The 25,914-nt window shown below is 37.0% G+C and overlaps 1 protein-coding gene and 1 pseudogene across 3 annotated transcripts in view; one reads left to right on the forward strand and one right to left on the reverse strand.

Moving 5' to 3' along the window:
- Positions 1-25,914, forward strand: part of EVI5 (ecotropic viral integration site 5) — a 281,488-nt gene that overhangs the window by 134,820 nt on the left and 120,754 nt on the right. For all 3 annotated transcript variants that reach the window (XM_023231039.2, XM_023231037.2, XM_023231040.2), the window contains 3 exons: positions 1,243-1,296; positions 3,788-3,820; positions 4,373-4,519. In XM_023231039.2, coding sequence (XP_023086807.2) covers positions 1,243-1,296; positions 3,788-3,820; positions 4,373-4,519 — 234 coding nt within the window. The remainder of the gene's footprint in view (positions 1-1,242; positions 1,297-3,787; positions 3,821-4,372; positions 4,520-25,914) is intronic.
- Positions 20,835-21,395, reverse strand: LOC111555148 (annotated as a pseudogene).

Raw genomic sequence — 25,914 nt, forward strand, 5'->3', positions numbered from 1 at the left:
TGATACTGGCTCACTGCAACCTCCACCTCTAGGGCTGAGGCCATCTTCCCCCGAGCCTCCTGAATAGCTAGGACTACAGGCACATGCCCCTATGCCCAGCTAATTTTTATATTTTTTGTAGAGACAGGATTTTACCATGTTGTCCAGGCTGGTCTTGAACTCAAGCTCAAGTGATCCACCTGTCTTTGGCCTCCCAAAGTGGATTACAGGTGTGAGCCACTGAGCCAGGCCCTAAATGGAAAATTTGATGTTCAGCCTATGAATGTGCATTTTTTAGATCTCCTATGTCTTCATTCAACTGACATTTGAATATTAATTATATAGGTAGGCTCTGTTGGAGGTAGGCAAGTTAGAATCTTTTCTGTCTAATGAGGATGTTAAAACACATGAAATATTTGATTGTGAGTCATTATGGTAAGTATAGAAATGAAATGGCTTATTTCTATATGTACTGTAGGGTGTATTTTAAATTTAATCACGGCTGGAATTATGAATGTGATTATTTCCTTTGTCGTGGTGTATTTATTTCTCTTTCTTTATCTCTTTCCTTTCCTTTTCATTTTTCCTTTCCTTTCCTTCTCCCCTCCCTTTCCCTCCCTTCCCCTCCCTTTCCCTCCCTTCCGCTCCCCTCCCTTCTCCTCCCTTTTTTGGACACAGGGTTTCACTGTATCACCCAGGCCGGAGTACAGTGGTCCAATCTCGGCTCACTACAACCTCCGCCGCCCCCACCTCAGCCCCTACCTCCCAGTCTCCCACCTCAGCCTCCCAGGTAGCTGGGACGACAGACTCGCACCACCATTCTTGGCTAAATTGTGTGTGTGTATGTTCGTGTGTGCGTGTGTTCATGTGTGTGTGTGTGTGTTTCATAGAGACAAGGTTTCACCCTGTTGCCCAGGCTCATCACCACCATTCCTGGCTAAAGAGAGAGTGTGTGTGTGTGTGTGTGTATGTAGTTTTCATAGAGACGAGCTTTCACCATGCTGCTCAGGCTGATCTGAAACTCCTGAATTCAAGCCATCTGCCCTCCTTGGCCTCCCAAAGAGCTGGGATTACAGGCGTGAACCATGGTGCCCTGCCTTCTGTGTATTTCTTACTCTGAGTCTTTGACATTTGATAATGTAATCATTCCTTAGACTCCTTTCTTATTTATAAAAGGTGGTACATTTTCAGGACTGTGATTTAGGAATCTTCTTTTTCCTCTCAAAAATGCTTGCAAATAAAACTTTTTTTTCTTCTTGGCAGAGGTTACGCACAGAAAATAGACTTTTAAAACAGCGCATCGAGACATTAGAAAAAGTAAGTGACTACTTATGCAAGCTTCTGTTGAATGCCTAGTGTTTTTTCTGTATATTTATTAAAAATCCTCAAAAATTCTGGCACATATCTCCTATGTTGTAGTATTGAATGCTTAGCTTGCTTACCTTACTATTTAGCCAGATAATTTGTTACTAATAAAAATTGATCGGTTGTAGTGGTTCTTAAACTTTAATATTCAAGTTTTAACTGAGATTAAGAGTAACATATTGATACTATTTGTTTTCTTTACACATAATTTCTAAAAAGTATGTTCTTTTAGAATTTAGTTGGGAGTCCATTCTAATATAGCACTTTAAAGATGAGTTTCAAATGTTGCCCTGGACTTTCTAGCATATTGAACGTGGCGGTGATTCCTTTAAGGCCTAGGATTGCTTTTAGTTGAAGTGGCTGACTGATTCCTTACATAAAAATTCACTCTCATGTTGATTTTCAACACAAAGGAATTGTGCATAAACTTTTAGTTCTTATAATTATTTTGGTATCTACTTGTTACATTTTCTGTTTTACATAGAATAACTGGGCAAATATGGAAATTTTGCGTTATTTTTCGTACTGTGCTTCTGATGAAAAATCTTTTCTAGTTATTTCAGATGCTGTAAGAATGATGAGTAGTAAAAGTATGGTTTAAGAATTTTGTTTTATTAAAAGAAAGACATCTGAATTCACACTCTTTTGGTGCTTTTTTCTTATTTTATTTTTTTGAGACAGAGTCTCGCTCTGTTGCCCAGGCTGGAGTGCAGTGGCTCAATCGTGGCTCACTGCAGCCTCCGCCTCCCAGGTTCAAGCGATTCTCCTGCCTCGGCCTCCCAAGTAGCTGGGATTACAGGCGTGCACCACCACGCCTAGCTAATTTTTGTGTTTTTATTAGAAACGGGGTTTCACCATGTTGGCCAGGAATGGTCTTGATCTCCTGACCTTGTGATCTGCCTGCCTCGGCCTCCCAAAGTCCTGGGATTACAAACATGAGCCACCGTGCCCGACTGCTTTTTTCTTTCTTTAACTAGAGATGAGAGTAAGTAGATTTAAACATACCCCTCATCATACTGCCAAGGATCTTAAAATCTTCCCTGAAAATTTACAGATAAATATTCAAGAAATAAATACATGGGAAATATGAATATTTTGTAGTATTTGTCATTTGTTTGAAAAGTTTTGATGATTTCGTATTAAATAGAAGTGCATAATAAGTACAGGATATTTATTACATGTCTGCCTTTGTTGTATAATAATTGCAGATACATCATATTAAGTCAAAAATAGTTTCCCTGTTTTTCTGTCATTATGTTAGGGTTGCTATAAGAATAATTCTACTTTTGGTGACTCCACAGGAAGATTGAGCTTGCTTTTAAGTTGTTTTAATTATATACTCTTTTATCCCACTAAATATCTAACTTACAATCAAATATGCATGTCTTCTTGGTTTTTTTTTTGTTTGTTTGTTTAATCTTTGGAGTAAGACGTTTAAACTGGAAAAGCCTTATAGTATTTCATTGAACCTTCGAAATGATAACAATGCTGTAAGAAAATGTTAAGTTTGGATTTTGCTTCTGGAAAATTAAGTTCCTTTTTTTATTGGCTTAGATGGCCCAGGTGTGTCACTTAGCACTTAGAATTCTATAAATACTATGTATCAATTGAATTCTGTAATAAAAAGGTATACTTTCTCAGTTATTGCTAAAGTTTAAGTTTAGCTCATTAATTTTATTTGTCATATTTTCCTTGCTTTGTTTCTTTGAAAGTTGCTGCTGCACAAATTGCTGTCACACTTTTTAAGTGGAATTGCTTACTCAAATTCCTTCTCCCTTTCATATAAGTGGGTTGACAATATGGATTAAGTCTAAAAGATGTAAATACATCAAAAAGAAGAAGAAATATTTGGCTGAGTGCAGTGGCTCACGCCTATGATCCCCACACTTTGGGAGGCTGAGGCAGGAGGATTGCGTAAGGCCAGGAGTTCAAGACTGGCCTGGGTAACATGGCTAGACTGTATCTCTACAAAAAATTTTAAAACTAGCTGGGCATGGTGGCACACACCTGTAGTCCTAGCTGCTCAGGAGGCTGAAGCAGAAGGATAAACTCCTTGAGCTGAGGAGTTGGTGGTTACAATGAGCTATGTGATCATGCCATTGCATTCTAGCCTGGGTGACAGAGTGAGACCCTGTCTCTATTAAAAAAAACAAACAAACAAACAAGAAACTGTGCTTGTTCCAGGTAATGAAAAACCACTTGGAATTTGTGTTTGGTATCTTCAGGAAACACATGATTTTCAACCACCTATCCTTGTTTTTATATATTTTTCTTAAGGTTTAAAAATGAAAACACATTCAGTAAAAAATGGTTTTAAAATTTAAATGTCCATTTTAATTAGCAATGAAAAGTAGATGGAATTTGCATATATTTGTTTCTTTTTTCCTAATTTTATCACTTTTATTTCCTTCTCTTATATTCTATCTGAATTTTCCTTTTGTAGGAAAGTGCTTCCTTGGCAGATAGATTGATACAGGTATAGTTTTTGTTTTGTTTTAGTTCTTTTAAACATCTTCTCTAACTTCTAAGGAAAGTCCTAAACCTCAAAATTCATATTTTAATGCATGCAATTTTACATGCGTTTTTCTAGAAATAATTTTTTGGGTGGTATATGTGGGTATAAATTTAATTTTTTATAACAGTGTTATCTTGGTTTATTTTTGCACGTTTTAAAGCTAACCTTATTTTTTTAAGTGTTTGTTTCAAAATGGCAATAAGTGGATTCTGTGAAATTAACTACTATTCATTGGAAATTTTAGTCCTGCATGTACAACTCGGTAATATTGCATGAATTAAATTGTTATTGACTGAAAGAAGAATTGTTCTTGTCAGGTGAAATTTTCGTTTAGTTTCCCAAACTTTGCTGGAGCAATAACAAGCTGCTAGCTAATGATTACCTAGGCTTTTCTATTCGCTGAGGTGACTTTTTTTTTTTTAACATGTCAAAGTAAATAACTAAACCTCACAAAGGCAGTCTTTCTTGAATCTATCCTAAATCGCTTTACACACAAAAAAATTATGTCCTAAGGGACAAGTGACAAGAGCCCAGGAGGCTGAGGAAAACTACCTCATAAAACGGGAGTTGGCCACCATCAAACAGCAGAGTGATGAGGCCAGTGCTAAGCTGGAGCAAGCTGAAAATACCATCAGGAAGCTCCAGCACCAACAACAATGGGTAAGGAGTCTGGTAGTGCTTTTCTCACCTTTCTCATCCCCCTTCCTTTCAATCATTTTTTTTTTTTCATAGCACAGATTCTGTGCTGTTGTTTTAAATAACTCTGTTTTCAACTTTAATTGAACTTTTAAATTATACAATTTTATGTTCTGTGATATTTAGGGGTCTTATTGTGGCCTAAGGACTCCTGTTCTAATTTTTTTTCTGTCTACATAGTTTTGTTAGAAATAGGTAATATTTTCTTTCCTTACACTGTGTTTTAAGTAATGGTAAATAAGCAGTGTATGTCAGAATTGCTTTTAAGTTTTTAGAAATCTGTTTTCATAATAGCTGTCATTTTGCTAACAATAATTTTTAAATCCCAACTTCAGCTAGTTTTTGTTCATTGTGCAGATGAAATATTACCCAACATGCAGAATATATGCAGTTATCTCATTTAAAGCTTTGGCAATGTGGCAATTTGTGTCTTACGAAATACTATTGCTTAGACTTCCTACATCAAGACATTGAATTATGGGTTAAGGTGTATGCCTTTATTTCAGAGGGAGAGAAGTTGCAAAGATGAAAAAGATTAACCCTTTAAAAATTATCTTAATTAACCTAGAGTGTGTTTCTAATTATCTTAATCAACCTAGGGTATGTACTAAACAGCTACTAATTGTACATCTAGCCTCAGGTATCTTTTGCAGCTTAGACCTTTTCCATTGGCAAATTCAGACTAGGGCGATCTTAATCAGGAATATGAGGGTAGAAGAAAAGCCAACTGTTTATCTTTGAAAACATATTATTTCTTGTTTCAGTTTTCCATCCCCAGGTAGGCGCTACATTGTAATAAGTAAGCAGAAAAAGTTGTGTTAATCCTAGAACTCTATGCAGATTTGGAAGGCAAATAGAGTGCAGAGTAGGACATTCTTTTTATTCAGTAAAATTAAGACACAGCATCATCATCTCGGTACAGAAAAATCAGAAAACCAAAAGCAAAAAGAAAAATTGGCAATTGAGGGAGCCATAAACATCTTTTTTTTTTCTTTCTGTTATTGTAGACTGCTAAGAAAAATGAATAGGAGAGTGATAAAATAATACTAAAAAGAAGGGAACTCATATTTTGCTCCACTTTTGTATGAAATGTCAATAATATCAAAGCATTCAAAAGAAAAAACAGTTGTGGAGTTACGTTAGGAATTTACCTGAAATAAGTTACTTCAATGTGATTTTTTAAAGAAAACTAAGTATTGTTTGCATTTAGCATAAGCTACAGTCATAATACATTAGAATCATGAATTAAACTTTTTACATTATTTTTCAAATATTGAGACCAATCGATAGATGTATATCAAAGGGATAGAATGCTGGTTTATAGTAAAAAATTTAACTTGGTGAGCAAAAATGGCCAGAATAAAGTGAATGAGCATATTACTGGTAGAAAGTGAACATCTGTTGCTCAGTGTTTTGATTATAGCCTTCCCTAATATAACTTTATGAATTCTTCAAAGTTTCAGAATAAGGGTTTTTAATCTGTGTTCCAGCAGGAGGTATTGAATTACCAGTATAAGCATCCACCACCACCACTCCCTACTGCCAAATAGTGGCAATTTATATGATATAAAGAGTTTTGGATTTTATTTATGGAACTAGATTCTAGTCCTGTTTTACTAACTGTGTGATCTTGTATACTCAAAGACAGTTTTGTGTGTGTGTGCGTGTGTGTGTGTGTGTGTGTTTTCCCCTAAATGATTAAATAGGGCTAGACCTTCTCAGGTCTCTCTCTTTCACTTTTAAAATTAACTTTATTAAAGTATAATTTACATGTAATAAAATTCATCAAATGTAAGTATGAAGCTTGATGTGTTGGAAATGTGTGTAGTTGTGAAACACTACCGCAATCAAAACAAATAATATGTCTATCATTCCCTTTATGGTTCACCACCCTCCAACTCCAGCAACTTGTCTGCTTTCTTTCACTATAGTTTTACCTCTTCTAGAATTTCAAATAAGTGGAGTTGTAAGGTATGTGACTTTTATGTCTGGCTTCTTTTACTTAGCATATCTATTCACTTTTTTGATGATTTTTGAAAGTTTTATTTTTAATTGACACATCAAATCAGAGTAATTAGCTAACACATTGATTGCCTCAAACATTTATTTCTTTGTGGTGAGAATATTCAAAATCCACTCTTGTAGCTATTTTCAAATATACATTATTGTTAACTATAGTCACTCTACTGTGCAATGTAACACCAGCATTTATTCTTCCTATCTAACTGTAACTTCGTACCTGTCAACCATTCTCTTCCCATCACCATATTCCCAATCCCCTCCCTAGTCTCTAGTAACCACTATTCTATTCTGTTTCTATGAGATCAGCTTTTTTAGATTCCACATGTGAGTGAGATCATGTGGTATTTGTCTTTCTGTGTCTGGCTCATTTCACTTAACATAATATCTTCCAGGTTCATCCATGTTGTCACAAATGACAATTTCATTTTTTTAAATGGCTGAATAGTGTTATTTTTATACATTTAGGGGATCCAAGTGCATTTTGTTAACATGGATATGTTTCCTAATAGTGGAGTCTGGGGCTTTTAGTGTAACCATCAGCTGACTAGTGTACATTGTATCCATGAGTTAATTTCTCATTCCTCACCCCTTCTCACCCTGTTACCTTTCTGAGTCTCCAGTGTCTGTTATTCTATGCTCTATGTCCATGTGTATGCATTATTTATTTCTCATTTATAAGTGACAGTATGCAATATTTGACTTTCTGAGTTATTTTACTTAAGATAATGTCCTCTAGTTTTATCCATGTTGCTGCAAAAGACACAATTTCATTCTTTTTAATGGCTGAGTAATATTTCATGGTGTATATACACACCATTTTTTTGCATTCAGTCATCCATCAGTGGATACTTAGGTTGATTCCATATCTTTGCTATTGTGAATAAATCTATGAGAAATGTATAAGTACAGGTATCTTGGATATGATTTTTCCTTTGGGTAGATACCCAGTAGTAGGATTGCTGGACTGAATGGCAGTTCTGTTTTTAGTTCTTTGAGAAATCTCCATACCATTTGTCATACAGGTTGTACTAATTTCCATTCCCACCAGTAGTGTATATGTGTCCTCTTTTTTCCACATCCTTACCAATATCTGTTATTTTCTGACTTTTTAATAGCCATTCTGACTGGTGTGAGATGGTATCGCATTGTGGTTTGAATTTTAATTTATCTGATGATTAGTGATGTTGAGCATTTTTTTTTCATGTTTGTTAGCGATTTGTATGTCTTCTTTTGAAAAACATCTGTTCATGGCCTTTGCTCACTTTTTAATGGAGTGTTTTTTTTTTTTTTTTTTTTTTTCCTGTTGAGTTGTTTGAGTTCCTTGTAGATTCTGGATATTTGTCCTTTGTCTTATGTATAGTTTGCAAATATTTTCTCCCATTCTGTAGGTTGTCTTTTCACTCTGCTGATTATTCCTTTTGCTGTGCAGAAGCTTTGTAGTTTAATTAAGTCCCATTTGTCTACTTTTGTTTTTGTTGCATTTGCTTTTGAGGTCTTAGTCATGAATTCTTTGCCTAGGCCAATCAGCAGATAGGTTCTTCCCAGGTTTTTTTCTAGGCTTTTAAAAATTTCGGGTCTTAAATTTGTCTTTAATCCATATTTTCTTCCTTCTCTTTAATCCATCTTGAGTTAATTTTGTAAATGATGAGAGATATGAATCCAATTTCATTCTTCTTGATATGGCTGTCTAATTTTCCCAGCAACATTTATTGAATAGGGTGTCCTTTTCTCAGTGTATGTTTCTATCAACTTTGTTGAAGATCTGGAGGCTGTAGGTATGTGCATTTATTTCTGGTTTTCTGTTCTGTTTCATTGATGTGTGTGTCTGTTTTTAAACCAGTACCATGCTGTTTTGGTTACGATAGCCTTGTAGTATAATTTGAAGTTAAGTAATGCAATACCTCCAGTATTGTTCTTTCTACCTAGGATTGCGTTGGCTGTTTTGGGTCTTTTTTGGTCTCATATGAATTTTAGGATTTTTTTTTTTCTAACTCTGTGAAAACAGACATTGGTATTTTTATAGGAAATATGTTGACTCTGTATAGACTGCTTTGGGCAGTATGGTCATTTTAATGACGTTGATGCTTCCAATCCATAAGCATGGAATGTTTTTTTCCATTTGTTTGTGTCATCTGCAATGTATTTCATCAGTGTTTTGAAGTTTTCCTTGCAAAGATCTTTCACCTCCTTGGTTAACTGTATTCCCAGGTATTTAAATTTTTTTGTAGCTGTTGTCAATGGAATTTACTTCTAGATTTGTATCTCAGCTTGATTGTTATTGGTGTACAGAAATGTTACTGATTTTGTACATTGTTTTTCTGAAACTTTAATGAATTCTTTTATCAAATCTAAGAGCCTTTTGGAGGGATCTCTAGGGTTTTCTAGGTATAAGATTGTAACATCAGCAAACAGATAATTTGAGTTCCTCTTTTCCAGTTTGAATATCTTTATTTCTTTCTCTTTCCTGGTTGCTCTGGCTAAGACTGTTAGTACTATTTTGAATAAGAGTGGTGAAAGTAAGCATCCTTTGTCTCGTTCTAGATCTTAGAGGAGTGCTTTCAACTTTTCCCCAATCATTATGATGTTGACTGTGGGTTTGTTTTACATGGTTTTTATTATTTTCAGGTATATTCCTTCAATGCCTATGATATGGCTTGGATCTCCCTTCCAGATTTCATGTTGAGATGTAATCCTCATTGTTGGAGGTGGTTCCTAGTGGGATGTGTTTGGATCATGGGGGCGAAGACCTCATGGCTTGGTGCTGTCCTCATATGAGTGAGTCCTTGTGAAATCAGGTTATTTAAGACTGTGTGGCAATCCCCACCCCTACACTCTCTTGCTCTCACTCTCACTGTGTGATGTGCCTGCTCCTGCTTCGTCTTCCTCCATGAGTAAAAGCCTTCCCAGAAGTAAATGCCAGTGCCGTGCTTCTTCTACAGCTTGCAAAACCATGAGCCAATTAAACCTCTTTTCTTTATAAATTACCCAGCCTCAGGTATTTCTTTATAACAATGCAAGGAGAACCTAGATTTTTTAGGTTTTTTTGTTTGTTTGTTTGCTTGTTTGAAACAGGATCTCACTCTGTCATGTAGGCTGAAGTACAGTGGCACAGTTGTGGCTCACTGTAGCCTCAACCTCCCAGGTTCAAGTGATCCTCCTGCTTTAGCCTCCTGTGTAGCTGGGACTACAAGCACGGACCACCATGCCTCACTAATTTTTGAATTTTTTGTAGAGATGGGTTTTCACCATGTTACTCAGGCTGGCCTTGAACTCCTGGGCTCAAGCGATCCACCTGCCTTGGCCTCTCAAAGTGCTGGGATTACAGGCATGAGCTGATGTACCTGGCCTATGTTTGGTTTTTGTTTGTTTGGTTTTTTTTTTGTTTTTAATCATGAAGAGATGCTGAATTTTATCAAGTGCTTTTTCTGCATCTGTTGAGATGATCATATGGTTTTTGTTTTTAGTTCTGTTTATGTGGTGAATCACAGTTATTGATTTATTTGTGTTGAACAATCTTTGTATTCCTGCAGTATAACCCACTTGATTGGTATATTATCTTTATGATGTGCTGCTGGATTTGGTTTGCTAGGATCTTGTTGAGGATTTTTACATCTGTGTTCATCAGAGATATTGGTCTGTAGTTTTTGTTTTTTTGTGGATCCTTCCCTGATACCAAGGTGATGCTGGCTTCATAGAATGAGTTAAGGAGGAGTCCCTCCTTGATGTTTTTTGGAAGAGTTTCAGGAGAATTGATACTAGTTCTTCATTGTATGTATGGTAGAATTTGACTGTGAATTCATCTGATCCTGGGCTTCTTGTTCTTGTTGGGAGATTTGTTTTCACTGATTTAATTGCATTACTCATTATTCGTCTTTTTAGGATTTCTGTCTCTTCGTAGTTCAGCCTTAGAAAGTTTTATGTTTCCAGGGATTTATCCCTTTCTTCTAGGTTTTCTAGTGTGAGTGTAGAGATTTTCATAGTAGTCTCTGTTCTTTTGTATTTCTGTGTTATCAGTTGTAATGTCTCCTTTTTCATTTCCGATCACTTGTTTATTTGAGTCTTCTCTCTTTTCTTGGTTAGTTGAGCAGTATATTGATTTTGTTTATTTTTTTCTAAGAACCCACTTTTCATTTCTTTGATCCTTAGTATTTTTGTTGTTCTTGTTTTCAATTTCCTTTAGTTCTGCTGTGATCTTTGTTATTTGTATTCTTTTGCTTGCTTTGGGTTCTTGTTTTTCTAGTTCTTGAGGTACGATGCCAGGTTGTTAATTTGTGATCTTTCTGGGTTTTTTTATGTAGGTATATAATGCTGCAAACTTCCCACTTGGTGCTGCTTTTGCTGTATCCCAGAGGTTTTTGTATGTTGTGTCTCCATGGTCATTTGTTTCAAAAAATTTTTAGATTTCTATTTTAATTTTGTTGCTGACCCAAAGATGATTTGGGAGCAGGTTAACTTTTATGTATTTGTATAATTTTGAGAGTTCTTCTTGGAATAAATTTCTAGTTACATTCCGCTGTGGTCCAAGAAGATACTTGATATGATTTTGATTTTTAAAAATTTATTGAGACTTGTTTCATGGGCTAAAATATGGTCTGTCTTAGAGAACATTTCATGCGCTGATAAGAAGAATGTATGTTCTATGGTTGTTGAATAGAATGTTCTATAAATGTCTATTAAAGTCCAATTTATGTGCAATGTTTCTTTGTTGATTTCCTGTCTCAGTGATTTTTAATGCTGTCATTGGAGTGTTGAAGTCCTTCTCTATTATTGTATTGCTGTCTCTTTTCTTAGATAGAGTAGTTTTTCTTTGGTTTTCTTTTCTTTTTCTTTTTATTTATTTTTGTTTCCAAGGTACTGTCTCAGGATGTCCTGAGAACATGTGCCCCAGTAGTAGTTGTCTTATGAATCTGGGTACCTCCTATACCAGGTACATATATATTTAGGATTGTTATATCTTCCTGTTGACTTTGTCCCATTACCATTTTAAAATGACCTTGTCTTTTCTCACTGTTGTTGATTTAAAGTCTGTTTTATCTGATATAAATGTAGCTACTCCTGCTTGCTTTTGGTTTCTGTTGGTGTGGAATATCATTTTCCACCCTTTTTCCTTCGGTCTGTGTTAGGTGGGTTTCTTGTAAGCAGCATATTACTGGATCATCCTTTTAATAAGACCTGTAAGTTTTATACTTTTGTCTGTTTTTATGATGTTGAGTATTGATCTTTTGTTTACATGTTTAGAATCCCTTGAGCATTTCTTGTAAGACTGGTCTAATGGTGATGAATTACCTTAGCATTTGCTTGTCTAGGAAAGACTTTTCCTCCTTCATTTATGCAGCTTATTCTAGCAGGATGAAAAATTCATGGTTGACAGGTTTTTTTTTTTTCTTTAATAAGTCTGAAAATGGGATTGTGATTTTTTTTCTTCTGGCTTGTCAAGTTTTCTGCCAATATGTCCACTGTTAGTCTGATGGGATTTCCTTTATTGGTAATTAGACACCTTGCTCTTGCTGATTTTAAGATTTTTTTTTCCTTCATGTTGTCATTAGTCTGACGACTATATGTGTTGGTGAAGTCCTTCTTGCACTGTATTTTCCTAGAGTTCTCTGAGCATCTTCTATTTGGATGTCTAAATCTCTAGCAAGATTAGGGAGTTTTCCTCAGTTACTTCCTCAGATAGGTTTTCCAAACTTTTTGCCTTTTTTTCTCCCTCAGGAATACCTGTAACTTGTAGGTTTAGACATTTTATATAGCCCCTATACTTCTCAAAGGCTTTGTTCATTTTTGAAAATCATTTTTTCTTTATTTTTGTCTGACTGGACTAATTCAATAGACCTGTCTTTAAGCTCTGAGATTCTTTTTTCTCCTGGGTTTAGTCTGTTAAAGTTTTTACCTGTATTTTATAATTTCTTCAATGAATTTTTTGTTTCCAGACTTGATTTTCAGATTTCTTGGTGTTGATTTTTAACTTTCTCTTAGATTTCATTGAGCTTCTTGGAAATCAGTATTTTTAATTCTTTATATATGATATTTCAAAGATTTCATTTTGGTTGTGATCCATTGCTAGAGATTTAGTGTGATCTTTTGAGGGCGTCATAACACTGTTTTTATACTTCCAGAATTGTTTGGCTGTTTCCTTCTCATATGGAGAAACTGCCTTTTTCTTCTTATTTTTGAATTTACTTTCATTTGGACAGGATTTTTTTCCTCCGAAGGATGTAACTGTAATGTATGTTCTGGGTGTTTCCTTGGCAGAAACTCTGTATGAGTTCTTTGAATATAGATAGCCTTTGTGCGGTGGTTTTCTCAAATGCTAGTTGTAGTAGCAGTGTACTGGGTGCGTGAGCAGTATCACAGCTTCCTGCAGGGCTGGGATGGCAGAAGTCTCAAGAATCTTACCTCATTTCCCAGCACTGTGCACTTGTGTCAGCAGGTTTTCTACTGGATTGTGCATTTCAACCTCCAGGAAAGGTGTCGGTGGTCGTGGGTAAGAGCCTGCTGCAACAGAAGCAGATGGGCAGGTGCTTGATCTTTGTTAACTGGGGGAAGTTCTCTGTTTCTTCAGGCAATGTGCTGGGCTGTGGAATGTACCGTGGCCTGAGCTCTCTGCTCACCCCCTAGCAGGGGACAAGTCAGGGCAGAGATGGACAGCCAAGCCTTCCCTTGGATTCCCCAATGGCAAGCACAAGCAGCAGCCTTGAAGGGGGCGGCAGGGAAGCTCCTGGTAAGTACACTGAGGTCTCTGCAGAGAGGCAGGTAGGCACCCTAGCTCCATAGCCTGGGCAGGCAGGAATGTAATCTCCCTCCCTGTCATGCCTCTGTCCCCATACTCAGAACACTCAAATTGGTCAGACACCACTGTCTTATCTCTAGGCTGCAGTGTACCTGAGAGCCATAAAAGGTGACTGCCCATGGCTTGCTGCCAGAATGTCTTTGTTTTGGAGTCTTCTCCCTCAATCCAGAATACACAGCTTTTTGACTCTTCTTCTCTCCCTTGCAGGAACGCTGCTGCTCTGTATGGAGAGGGGGAGGGTGGTCCCACCTTTTGGGCAAGCTTAGATATGGTGGACTGATTGCCAGTAAGACCACAGTCACCCCTGTCTGCCCCAGAAAGTCTGTCCTCTGATGCATCCATGCCAGTTTCCTGTGGGATCAGCCATGGCTATGCCTACAGCAGTGGGGGTGGGGAGGAGTCCCCATCTCCATGCCTGGGTCTGAGCACTCAAACCAGGTTGGCCCCCAGGATGAAATCATACTTGAAAAGCTTTGTAGAGCCAAGTACAGTGCCCACATTTTTGCTGGAAACAGCGCAGTCACTCACAGTCCATAGGTGGTGAGCTCTTGGGCACAGGAAAGTATGTGTTCTGGTTTTCTTTGTCCCAGTGACCGCTCCCTTGGTGTGCAATACTTGTTCTTCTCTTCAGGGCAGCACTTGCCAAGGAACCCTGCAGCTCCCTTGGTCCAGCCATCCCTTTGCTGCTGCCACAATTTGAGCAGATGCCAAGGAATGTCTGTGGGGTTCTGGTGATGTAGAGACACAAAGACTGAGGTTCCCCGGGCAGGACACAGACACCTGATGGCTGTGCTCCCCGTATAGCACCCTATCGCTGCCTCTCAAGTCTGCGGGCAGAGTGAGCAACCCAGTGCAAGTTGGTAATCTGGTGCAGTGCCCTCAAGAAGTCCCCAGATCACTGCCCACACCAGTGTTTGGGTTTGCAGGGGTAGAGGAGCTCTCTGACAGTTCAGATACCAGTGGTTTGTCACAGGGGAAAGAGGAGCCCAAACACTCCCACCTACCCTTTTGACTAGATACCAAGTCCCTCGAGATTCCTAGCAGATCTCTGCCAGCCTCTTGCTTCCTTCTTTTTCTGTGCCCCAGCTTCTTCTCATGAGTTTTCTACTAGCCTCCAGCATTCTCTGCTTGTTAGTTTATTCACGTTTTGGTTATTCACTTGTAACTTTGGCTCTTCTTTCTAAAGAGAACTGGCATTGGACACCTGTAGTCATTCATCTTGAACCCTCTCCCCAAGAACAGTATTTGTGCATACACACCACATTTCCCTTATCCGTTTGTCTGTTGATGGATATTTAGGTTGATTCCATATCTTAGCTTGTGCGAGTCATGTTGCAATAAATGTGGGAGTACAGATAACTCTTCAACATACTGATTTTATTTCTTTTGGAGCCAGCAGTGGGATTGCTGGATCTGATTTTTTTCATTGTGATAAAATATACACAACTTAAAATTTACCATTTAAGTGTACAGTTCAGTGGCATTAAGTACATTTGTAATATTGTGCAGCTGTCTCCACTGTTCATTTCTACAACCTTCTCATTGTCTGAAACAGAAGCTCTGTATCTAGTAACAATAATCTTTTCCCATCTTCACAGCCCCTGGTAACATCTATTCTACTTTCTGTCTCTATGAATTTATCTATTCTCGGTAGATATTTTATTTATCTATTATCTATTATCTCGGTAGATATTATAATTATAGATAATCTATTATTATCTATATTATTATATCTATTATTATCTATTACTATATCTATTATTATCTATCTATTATTATAATCTATAATTATAGATATCTATAGATATCTATATCTATTATAGATATTATAATTATAGATAATCTATTATCTCGGTAGATATTATATTATAATTTTATATTATCTATAATATAAAATATATTATCTAAAATATTATCTATAATATTTTATATTATCTAATAATATCTATTATCTCGGTAGATATTATAATTTATCTATTATCTATTCTCATATAAGTGGAATCACATATCTCATATAAGTGGAATCACACAATATTTGTCCTTTTGTGTGTGGCGTATTGCAGTAAGCATGATGTTTTCGAAGTCAGTCATTGTAGCATGTATCAGAATCTCATTCATTTTTATGGCTGATAAAATTCCATAGTGTGTATATACTACGTTTGGTTCATCCAATTGTTTGTTGATGGACATTTGGGTTATTTCTGCCTTTTAGCTATTGTGGATAATGTTGCTATGAATATTGTCCTATAGTATCTGTTTAAGTTCCTGCTCTTAATTCTTTTAAGCATATACCTAGAAGTGGAGTTGCTGAATCATATGTAATTTTATGTTTAATTTTTTGAGGTTATGTCAGACTTTTCTATAGCAACTGTACTACTTTCCATTCCCACAAGCAGCATACAAGGGTTCCAGTTTCTTGATATCTTTGCCACCTGTTGTTATTTTCTGTTGTTTGTTTGTTTTTAAGTAATAGCTATCCTAGTAGGTGTAGGGTAGTATCTCATTGTGGTTCAAATCTTTCTTTAACTTTAAAATTCTTTCAATGGAAAGACTGTATCAAATAGACATTTAAATAGTTATTTTTTGATCCAGATTTTGTTTACAGTTCCTCTCTTTCTCCTCTTCTCCAAATATAAGTAGCGGCCAATTTAGTCATGGGAAAGATAACTTACTTCTTTATTCTGTAATTTATTGTAAATATATCAGGTTTAATTTGTGTAAGCACTTTGTATTTTCCTTAGTCCTATGTGTGGTAATCTTATAATGGAATGAACTTATTTGTATTTTTATTTGAAAACTAATGTGCAAAGTATTGTATTAAGTGCAGAGGATACAATAATAGTAAACAAGAAAATGAAAACTGCTATTACATGAAGTGTTCTAGTTGGAGAGACACATTAAACAAATGCAATTTCAGGTGGTAATAAGGTGATGATAAATAAAAATAAAGCAGAGGAGAGGTGGTTTGTGCAGGTGCTACTGTAGGTAAGCTAGTTTTGGAGAGCTTCCCTGAGGAGCTAACATTTGACCAGAGTCTCAGTGATGTGAAGATGGAAACTATTTGAAGATCTGGGAAGAAACATTCCAGATAGAACATACACCTAGTAGAAAGGCCTTTATCAAGGAATAAGTTTGTGGTTTTCATGGAACAGTAAAATGTGTATTTATAAACCCTAGGGAAACCACCTAAAATTAAAAAAAAAAAATACATACATATATATATAATTAGGTTGCAAATAACAGAAATAAAATTGAGTAATTTAAGAAATTATTTGATCAGACAGGAAAAAGAAAAAAGGAACAACAAGTAAGTGGATCTGATAGAAAACTCGGAAGATTATAGATTTTATTCCAACCATATCAATAATTATATTAAATGTAAGTATTTTAAATATACCAATTATAAGATTGGATAAAAAGTCAAAACATATCTACAAGAAACTTGCTTTAAATACAAAGATCTTGGTAGGTTAAAAGTAGAAGAATGCACTGGCAATGAATAACCAGAGAAGTAAATTAAGAAAAAAAAGTCCATTCACAGTAGCTTCCAAAAGAATAAAATGCATAAGAATAAATTTAACCAAGAAGGTAAAGACTTGTACTCTGAAAACTGAAATAATGTTTACTCATCTGTCAAAATAAAGAAGACATAAATAAATGAAAATATATCTCATATTTGTATATTGGAATTCTTAAGATGTCAGTACTACCTAAAATCACCTACAGATTCAATCCTATCAAACCTATCAAAATTCCCATGGACTTTTGCAGAAATGCAAAAGCTGATCTTAAAATTCACATAGAATTGCAAGTGGCCTTGAATAGCCAAACAGTCTTGAAAAAAAAGAACAAAGTTGGAGGACTCACACTTTCTGATTTGAAAACTTAATATAAAGGTAGAGTAGTCAAAGTAGTACTGGCATAAGGATAGACACATGGATTAATGGAATAGACTTGAGAGTCCAGAAATAAACCCATACATCTATGACCAGTTGTTTTTCCACAAGGATGCTAAGAACATTCAATGAGGACTGAATAGTCTCTTCAACAAATGATGCTGGGAATACTGGATATTCTTCTGCTAAAGAATGAAATTAAACTCCTAACACATAACTGTGTACAAAAATTGACTAAAAATATTCTGTAGATTTTACAGTTTTGTTCTGTTTTAGGCAGGGTCTTTCTCTGTCGCCAGGCTGGAGTGTAAGGGCACAATCAACTCACTGCAGCCTTAACCTCCGGGGCTCAAATGATCCTCTCACCTCAGCCTCCCGAGTAGCTGGGACTACAGGCACATGCCACCATGTCCAGCTAAATTTTCATATTTTTTTAATAGAGATGGGGTTTTGCCATGTTGCCCAGGCTGGCCTCAAGCTGAACTCAAGCGATCTGCCTGCCTCAGCCTCTCAAAGTGCTGAGATTACAAGCGTAAGTCACTGTGCCCAGCCAACTTTATGATTTAAAAATAACATTTTTATGTTTTTAAAGCCATAAAACCCTGAGAAGAATACGTAGAGATAAATCTTTATGACCTTAGATATCGATTCTTAGGCACCAAAGACATGAGCAACAAAAGAGAAGATAAATTGGACTTCATCTAAATGAAAACTTTTTGTGCATCAAAAGAGATTATTAAGAAAGTGAAAAGGCAACCTGTAGAATGGTAGAAAATATTTGCGAGTTTTGTAGCTGGTAAGGATCTGCCATCCAAAATATATCATGAACTCTTACAACTCAACAACAAAAAGACAACCCAGTTATAAAATAGGCAAAAGACTTGAGTGGACTTTTCTCCAAAGAAGACATACAGATGGCCAAAAAACTAATGAAAAGCTGCTGAACATCATTTTTCATGAGGGAAATGCAGAGCAAAACCATGATGAGGTGCCTCTTCACATCCTTTATAATGGATGGCTATAATTTTTTAAAAAACATGTTGGCAATGAGGTGGAAAAGTTGAAACCCTCATACATTTTTTTGGTAGGAATATAAAATGAAATATAAAGCTGCTGTAGAAAACTGTTTGGCAGTTCCTCAAAAAAGTTAAGCATAGATTCAATTTATAGGTATGTGCCCCAAATAAGAGAATGCTTGTACTCAAACAAGTATGTGTATACATGTTTGTGGCCACAGCATTCACAGAAAAGTGGACACAACCCAAAAGTCCCTCAATGAGTGAACGGATAAACAAATTGTCGTATACACACAATGGAATATTATTCAGCCATAAAAAGGAATGAAGTACTAATATATGGTATAAAGTAGATGAACTTCCAAAACCTTAAGCTAAGTGAAAAAAGCCAGACCCAAAAGATCACATATTATATGATTCCATTTATAGGAAATATCTAGAATAGATAAATCTAAAGAGAACAGAACACAGATTAGTGGTTTCCAGAAGGTGGTGGTGGGGGGGGAGGGGAAGGATAAAAAACTGCTTAATAGGTAAGGGGTTTTACTTTAGAATGATTGGAACTAGATATGGATGGTCATACAACATTCTTAATGTACCAGAAGACACTGAATTGTTCACTTCGTTTTAAAAATTATTTTATTTTATTTTATTTTTAACAGCTCTTTACCAAGACCAGTTTTATTTGAAATACACTTGGAATAGATGACTATTAATCTAAGCATTTTCCTATCACTTTTAAAATTTTATACTATGAACTTTGTATTACATAGTACAGTACTTAGTTTCAGGAAAAGACATGTAAAATTTGCCATTTTAACCACCTTAAAGTGTACAATTCAGTGACATTTATTATAGTATATTTACAATGTTGTGCAACCATCACCACTAATTTATCAGAATTAAAAAAATTTTTCAGCCAGATTTAGCAGTGAGGGGCTATATACCAACTTTAATGACACTAATGTTAATAAGTTCTGATAACCCACTACCATTGGACCAGCCGTAATTCATCCAATTTTCATCATCCTAAAAGGAATCCCCATGCACATTAAGCGGTTACTCCCTCTTCACCCATCTCCCTAGTTCCTGATAACTACTAATTGGCTTTGTCACTATGGATTTGCCTATTTTGGGTATTTCATATAAACGGAATCATGTGGCTGGCTTCTTCCACTTAGCATGTTTTTAGGGTTCACTCACATTTATTCAGTATGTATCAGTGCCTCATTCCTTTTCATGGCTGAATATTCCATTATATGGATGTATTTTACTTATCCACTCATCAGCTGATAGACATTTGGTTGTTTCTACCTTTTGGCTTTTGTAAATAGTGCTTCTATGAATACTTGTATACAGGTTTTTGTTTGAATACCTATTTCTAATTCTTTTGGGTGATATAGACTAGGTGATGAATCAACTAAAAACATGGTAGCAGCTCTACCTCTTTAGCTTTTGTGGGCCTCATTTCACTTTATAGAAGGTAGCGTATGTATAACTTAGTGATTCTCAAACAGTATGCACAAAAATCACCTGGGAAGCCTTTTTAAAGATGCAGATTGCTGAGTCTCATGTCCAAAGAGTCCGATTCAGTAGGTCTGGAATCTAGGGATTTTTATTTTTTAAACAAACACTGATTCTGATGGAGGTGGTCTTCCCACACTGGAGGAACTTTGGTAACTGACTGCTCTTTCTCAATGGAAATCAAACAGGCAAAGGGCACTAAAAAAAGTAAAATGTCGCTTTCCTAATTATCAACTTTCAAAAAACCCTGAAACTTGGACAATAGATATTATGGTACAATATATTTGCTAGGGGAAAAACTGTCTATAGTAGCACCACCTTCTTCCTTTGAATGGGAAAAGTTTGACCAAGAAGCAACATAAAGTATTAACAGCAAAACACTCTTGAACCAGCTATCATCCCTAAGACTCCCACTATAAACATGTTAGCAACAGTGATAAACGCTGCCTTACAGCAACTCTTGGCTGTAAAAATCTAGCCAATTCAGTCTACTTTTTGATATTTGGTTTTTAATAGTCTTGTTCAAGTAAGAAACTAGCTGCTAGTTGGACTGAACCTGTTCTGAAAAGACATGGAAGATTCATTATAAGCACACAGTTGCTTAATATGAGACTTACTGAAAAATAAAAATCACATTACCTCCCAGCTTAAGGCTTCATTTCCTAAAAAGCTGACGTGATTTATTTTTAGAAGCAACCGCCTGGAAGGTGATTCTGATTTGAAGTATTCTAACTGATGTTAGACCTTAAAAACACAAGACCGTCTTGAGTATTAACTATCTTTAATTAATCATATTTTATAGAAGCTCAGAACACCCAAATATTTGTCCTTTATGTGAATAAACAAAAGCCCTGTGAATTACAATATGCAGAACACTATATAAAAGAATTCCCATAAAAACTACATTGGGATATTTTCATCAGTGGAGCAACTGCTGTAGCTTCCTCCGAATTGGACAGCATCTGTCTGAATGCACATTCTTCTTTGTGATAATCCAAACTTAGTGTAAGTACAAATCACAGAAGAAATTGAAGTTTTCATCTTTAATGAAATGACTTTGGAAATAACGTACATTTCCATGACACCAATACTACAGTTTTCGGAGTCACAGTAAGATACACAGAATTACATCTGTAATTAATAAGAATGCCAACATGTCAAGCAGTAATTTGTTACATGGCAAACAAAATCAAGAAAGCAACCATCAAACAAAAGAGACCCATAGCTTCAGACAAGGCAAATTCCAGGATAGCATATGAGAACAGCTTCAGTGAAGGGTTTCTGGCACAACCAATGATAAGGCTGCCAAAGACTGTTCCAATACCAGCACCAGAACCAGCCGCTCCTACTGTTGCAGCACCTGCACCAGTAAATTCGACAGCAGTATCAATGTCTCTGCTATTTACACTGGTCTGAAACTCCCTTTGGATTGGCTGAGACACACCATTCTGGGCCCCATTAAATACCGTAGAGCCCTCTCCAGTCCTAGCCGCTGGTCGAGATAACACTGATGCAGAAATTGGTCTGTATGCAACTCTGGATCCAGCTCAGATCAGAGCGGGGGTGCAGGCGAGCTTGGCGCAGGCAAACATGTTACGCTCTTTGGGACCACGCGGCTGGAGATATTGGGTGACAGGCGACGTGGGCTCCTCTCCTGCTTCCTCTCTTCCCATGAGGTGGCAGAGGCACCGGCGGTGGCAGAGGTCGAAGTAATGGGACTCTATTTTTTTTTATTATTATTTTTTTGAGACAGAGTCTTACTCTGTCACCCAGGATGGAGTGCAGTGGTACGATCTCTGCTCACTGCAAGCTCCACCTCTTGGGTTCATGCCATTCTTCTGCCTCAGCCTCCCAAGTAGCTGGGACTACAGGCGACCACCACCACACTCGGCTAATTTGTGTGTGTGTGTGTGTGTTTAGTAGAGATGGAGTTTCACCGTGTTAGCCAGGATGGTCTAGATCTCCTGACCTCATAATCCGCCCACCTCAGCCTCCCAAAGTGCTGGGATTACAGGCGTGGACCACCACGCCCGGCCACTTTAAAATGGTTATTTGAGGCCAGGTGTGGTGGCTCATGCCTGTAATCCCAGCACTCTGGAAGGCTGAGATGGGCAGATCACTTGAGGCCAGGAGTTTGAGACCAGCTTGGCCAACATGATGAAACCCCATCTCTACTAAAAATACAAAACTTAGCCGGGCATGGTGGTGCACACCTGTAATCCCAGCTACTTGGGAGGCTGAGGCATGAGAATCTCTTGAACCTGGGAGGTGAAGTTTGCAGTGAGCTGAGATTGTGCCACTGCACTCCAGCCTGGGCGACAGGGAGACATTCTATACCCCCTGTCCCCCACAAAAAAGGTTATTTGACCCCCTGCCTCTCCTCCATGCACCCTTCCTGCCCCCTTCACCTTCCCTCTTGCTAGGTGACCAGGAAGGAAGAAGCAATTTAGTCAGGATGGCTAAAGGTGACCCCAAGAAACCAGAGGGAAAGGTGTCTGTTGATGTCTTCTTTGTGCAGACATGCAGAGAAGAACATAAGAAAAACCCAGAGGTCTCTGTCAGTTCTGCAGAATTTTCCAACAAGTGCTCTGAGAGGTGGAAGACAATGTCTGGCAAAGAGAACCCTAAATGTGATGAAATGACAAAGGCAGATAAAGTATGCTATGCTTGGAAGATGAAGGATTGTGAACCATTTAAGTGAGGCAAGGACCTTCGTGTCTCCAAAAGACCACTGTCTGGATTCTTCCTGTATTGTTCAGAATTTCATCCCAAGATCGAATCCATAAACCCTGGCATCTTTATTAGAGATGTAGCAAAAAAACTGGGTGAGATGTGGGATAACTTAAGTGTCAGTGAAAAGCAGCCTTGCATCACTAAGGCAGTGAAGCTGAGGGAGAAATACGAGAAGGATGTTGCTGACTTTTAAGTCTAACGGCAAGTCTGGTGCAAAGGGTCCTGCTAAAGTTCCCTGGAAAAAGGTGGAAGAAGAAGTCAAAGAAGATGTGAAGAATAGGAGGAGGAGGAAGAGGAAGAAGAAGGTGATGATGAATAAAAAACTGTTTATCTGTCTCCTTGAGAATACCTTAGAAAGTAGGGGAGGGCCATAATTGACACATCTGTTGTTTGAGAAATGTCTGTTGCCCTCTTTAGGTTTAATTACAGAATTCAATCACAATCATATTGTAGTCTCTCAGAGTGCTCTAAAAATTGACAGTGGTTTACCTGAAGTGGTCATGTGTGTCTGGAACACTCTGAAATTGCATCCAAGTTGTACATGTTTCCAAACATCCCAAAAATGAAAAGATAATCTTGTGTTTTCCTCACTCTATGCACTTTGCCGTTGGTGTGACAAAGCATTTAAAGATATTTCTGGCATTTTTAAAAACATTTGTAAGGTGGTATTAACTATATGGTTATTGGCTAGAAATCCTGTTATCAACTGTACATATATATAGTTTATGAAAAGAACAAAACAACCAAGACAAACTCTTGGTGCTTGTTTCTTGGCACTGAGCCTGTGGGGGACAACGCCTTTTGGAGGGGTCATAGTGCACTGTGAGGCTAGTCCTGTTTCCCCTGCAATGTGCATCCATTTAGCTTCAGCTTGTCTTGTTTCTACATATGGTAATGCAACACTGCTACCATTCTTAGCTGTGGACAAAGAGGGGTCAGCTGGCCTGAGAAGTGTTTGGATTTTTTTAGTTAAGTGCATTGTCTAAACTTTCTGAACAAGCTGTAGAACTATTGTCAGCAAAGTAAAGAGCCAGTGCATCAATGAAAGTTCAAGAAAGAACCTTCTGTACTTAAATGTTATTTTCAGTGTTCTGGGTTTTTTTTTGTATGTTTAGAATGTTGAAATGTTTTTGAAGTTAAATAGTATTAAAATGATTTTAGAATTTTGCTTCAATAAATTGTTTTTAAAAAGACTAAATAAATGATAATATAAAGCTCAAAGAAACATAACACATTTGAGTGATTGCGGTAGAAGACGAGTTTATGGGGGAACATGTAAAGTCTCAGTGCTAGAACCCATTAGTGAGGGTCAGGGTAGAACCAGCAACAAGTGATCTGCTTTGCAGGAGGAGCCCGGGAGGATCAGGAGATTTACTCAGGGCTGGGGTTGGGCAAGTCTTGATCAGAGTTGTGGTTGCCTTGAGACTTATAAAGGAGAATGCAACGTGAAGTGAAGCAGAGCAGGTTGGGTGGCAGCAAGAGAAGTGAGTTGCAACAGATTATCAGATCAATGGCCTATAGCCCAAAGGCAAGGGGATTAAGACATAAGAGACATTAATTTGGAATATCAGTGTTTACTGATATTCCAGTAATGGGAGAACAGCTTGGACAAGGATGAATATGGGGGCTATTACCCACAGCTAAGATTTGATATGATTTGGGGATGTGATGTTTGGATAGGATAGCTCAATTTAATGTGCCAGAGTAGAGCAGACGTAAGGTTCTTCATGTCCCTCTACTTAGGAATAAGATTGGTCCCAAAATATCAGTGAATCTGAGCCTGTAGGTAGGGGTGAAGTAGTCTCAGTTACAAAAATTAGGAATTACAGAGGCCAAAGTAGGTTGCTGTGTAGCTATTGGAAACATGTAGAGCTTGATAGCTAATGACAGTGACTTTCCCCTACAGTCAGTTTCTAGGAGTGAAGGATCAAGATGGTCTGCCTGTAATTATTGGACATAATACTTTAATTACAACTGGAAAAAAATTAAAAGGATAAAAAAGATAAAATATGGAAATCTAAGCAAAAGAAAGCCTGAAGTTTCTGCATGAGGATCATAGACAAGGTAGACTTCAGAACAAGGAATAGCACCAAGAGTAAAGAGGACTATCTATAATGATAGTTCACCAAGAAGACGTAACAATCTTATTTAAGATTGTATGTGTTTAGGAGTGTATGTCACCTAATATGTGTATGCTAACAGGAACATTAACCTGAACTGATAGAACTGAAAGGTAGAGTGAACAAGTTCAAATCTTTGACATCCCTGTCTCAGTAATTGATGAAGCAAGTAGGTAGCAGAAGACCTGAACAGTACTATCATCCAACCTGCCCTGATAGGTATTTATGGAACACTGTACCTCATAACAGCAGAAAACATATTTTTTCAAGCATACATGGAAGATTTATGAAGACAGAACATATTCTGGGCCTTAAAAGAAACTTTATCAAATTTGAAATAATTGAAATCATACAAAGGATCTTCTCTGACTCTAATAAATCCCCTAATATTTGGAAATTAAACAATACATTTTTACCCATGGGTCAAAGAGGAAGTCTAAAAGGAAATTAGAGCATGTTTTACTTAAATAAAAATGAAGACACAATATCTAAAAATTTGTGGGACCCATCTAATGCAGTGCTTAGTGGAAAATGTATTAAGTGCTTATAATATTAAGTGGAAAATGTATTAAGTGTTTATTAGGCAAATCACTAAGTCTCAAACCAATAATCTAAGCTTCTGCCTTAAGAAACTAGACATATAAAGCAAATTCAAGCTAACCAAGCAGAATGGACAAATAATAAAAAGAGCAGAAATCAGTTAAATTGAAAACAAAAGTAGAGAAAATTTGTGAAACCAAAAGCTGGTTTCTTGAAATGATCAGTAAAGTTGACAAATCTCTGTCCAGACTGATGGAAGAAACAACCAATGTCAGCAATGACATTAACTTTTTACAGGTGTGGCCTAGTTGTCTTATTTCATATTCTAGATTTGTCTAATTCCTTCCTCATGGTGTCATTGTATTTCTTATAAACTACACTCAGACGTTTAGATTACAAATGATGTTGTAAACTTCTTTTTGCTTTAAATCAGGAAGGCACATGATATAAATTGTGCCCACTATTAGTGATGCTGAGTTTGATTTCCATGCTAGGTTTGGTTATCCCAGACTCTCTCCCTCGTAAAAGCTATGATTTCATGTTTGCCACTATTAAGTGATCTGTTGGAAATATTTTTTACTATATAACTATCTTGTTCTCCATGCACTTTTTTTTTTTTTTTTTTTGTGACAGAGTCTTGCTCTGTCGCCCAGGCTGGAGTGCAGTGGCCGGATCTCAGCTCACTGCAAGCTCCGCCTCCCAGGTTTACGCCATTCTC

The sequence above is a fragment of the Piliocolobus tephrosceles genome, chromosome 1 (assembly GCF_002776525.5).
Source record: "Piliocolobus tephrosceles isolate RC106 chromosome 1, ASM277652v3, whole genome shotgun sequence".
Classification (NCBI taxonomy): Eukaryota; Metazoa; Chordata; class Mammalia; order Primates; family Cercopithecidae; genus Piliocolobus; species Piliocolobus tephrosceles.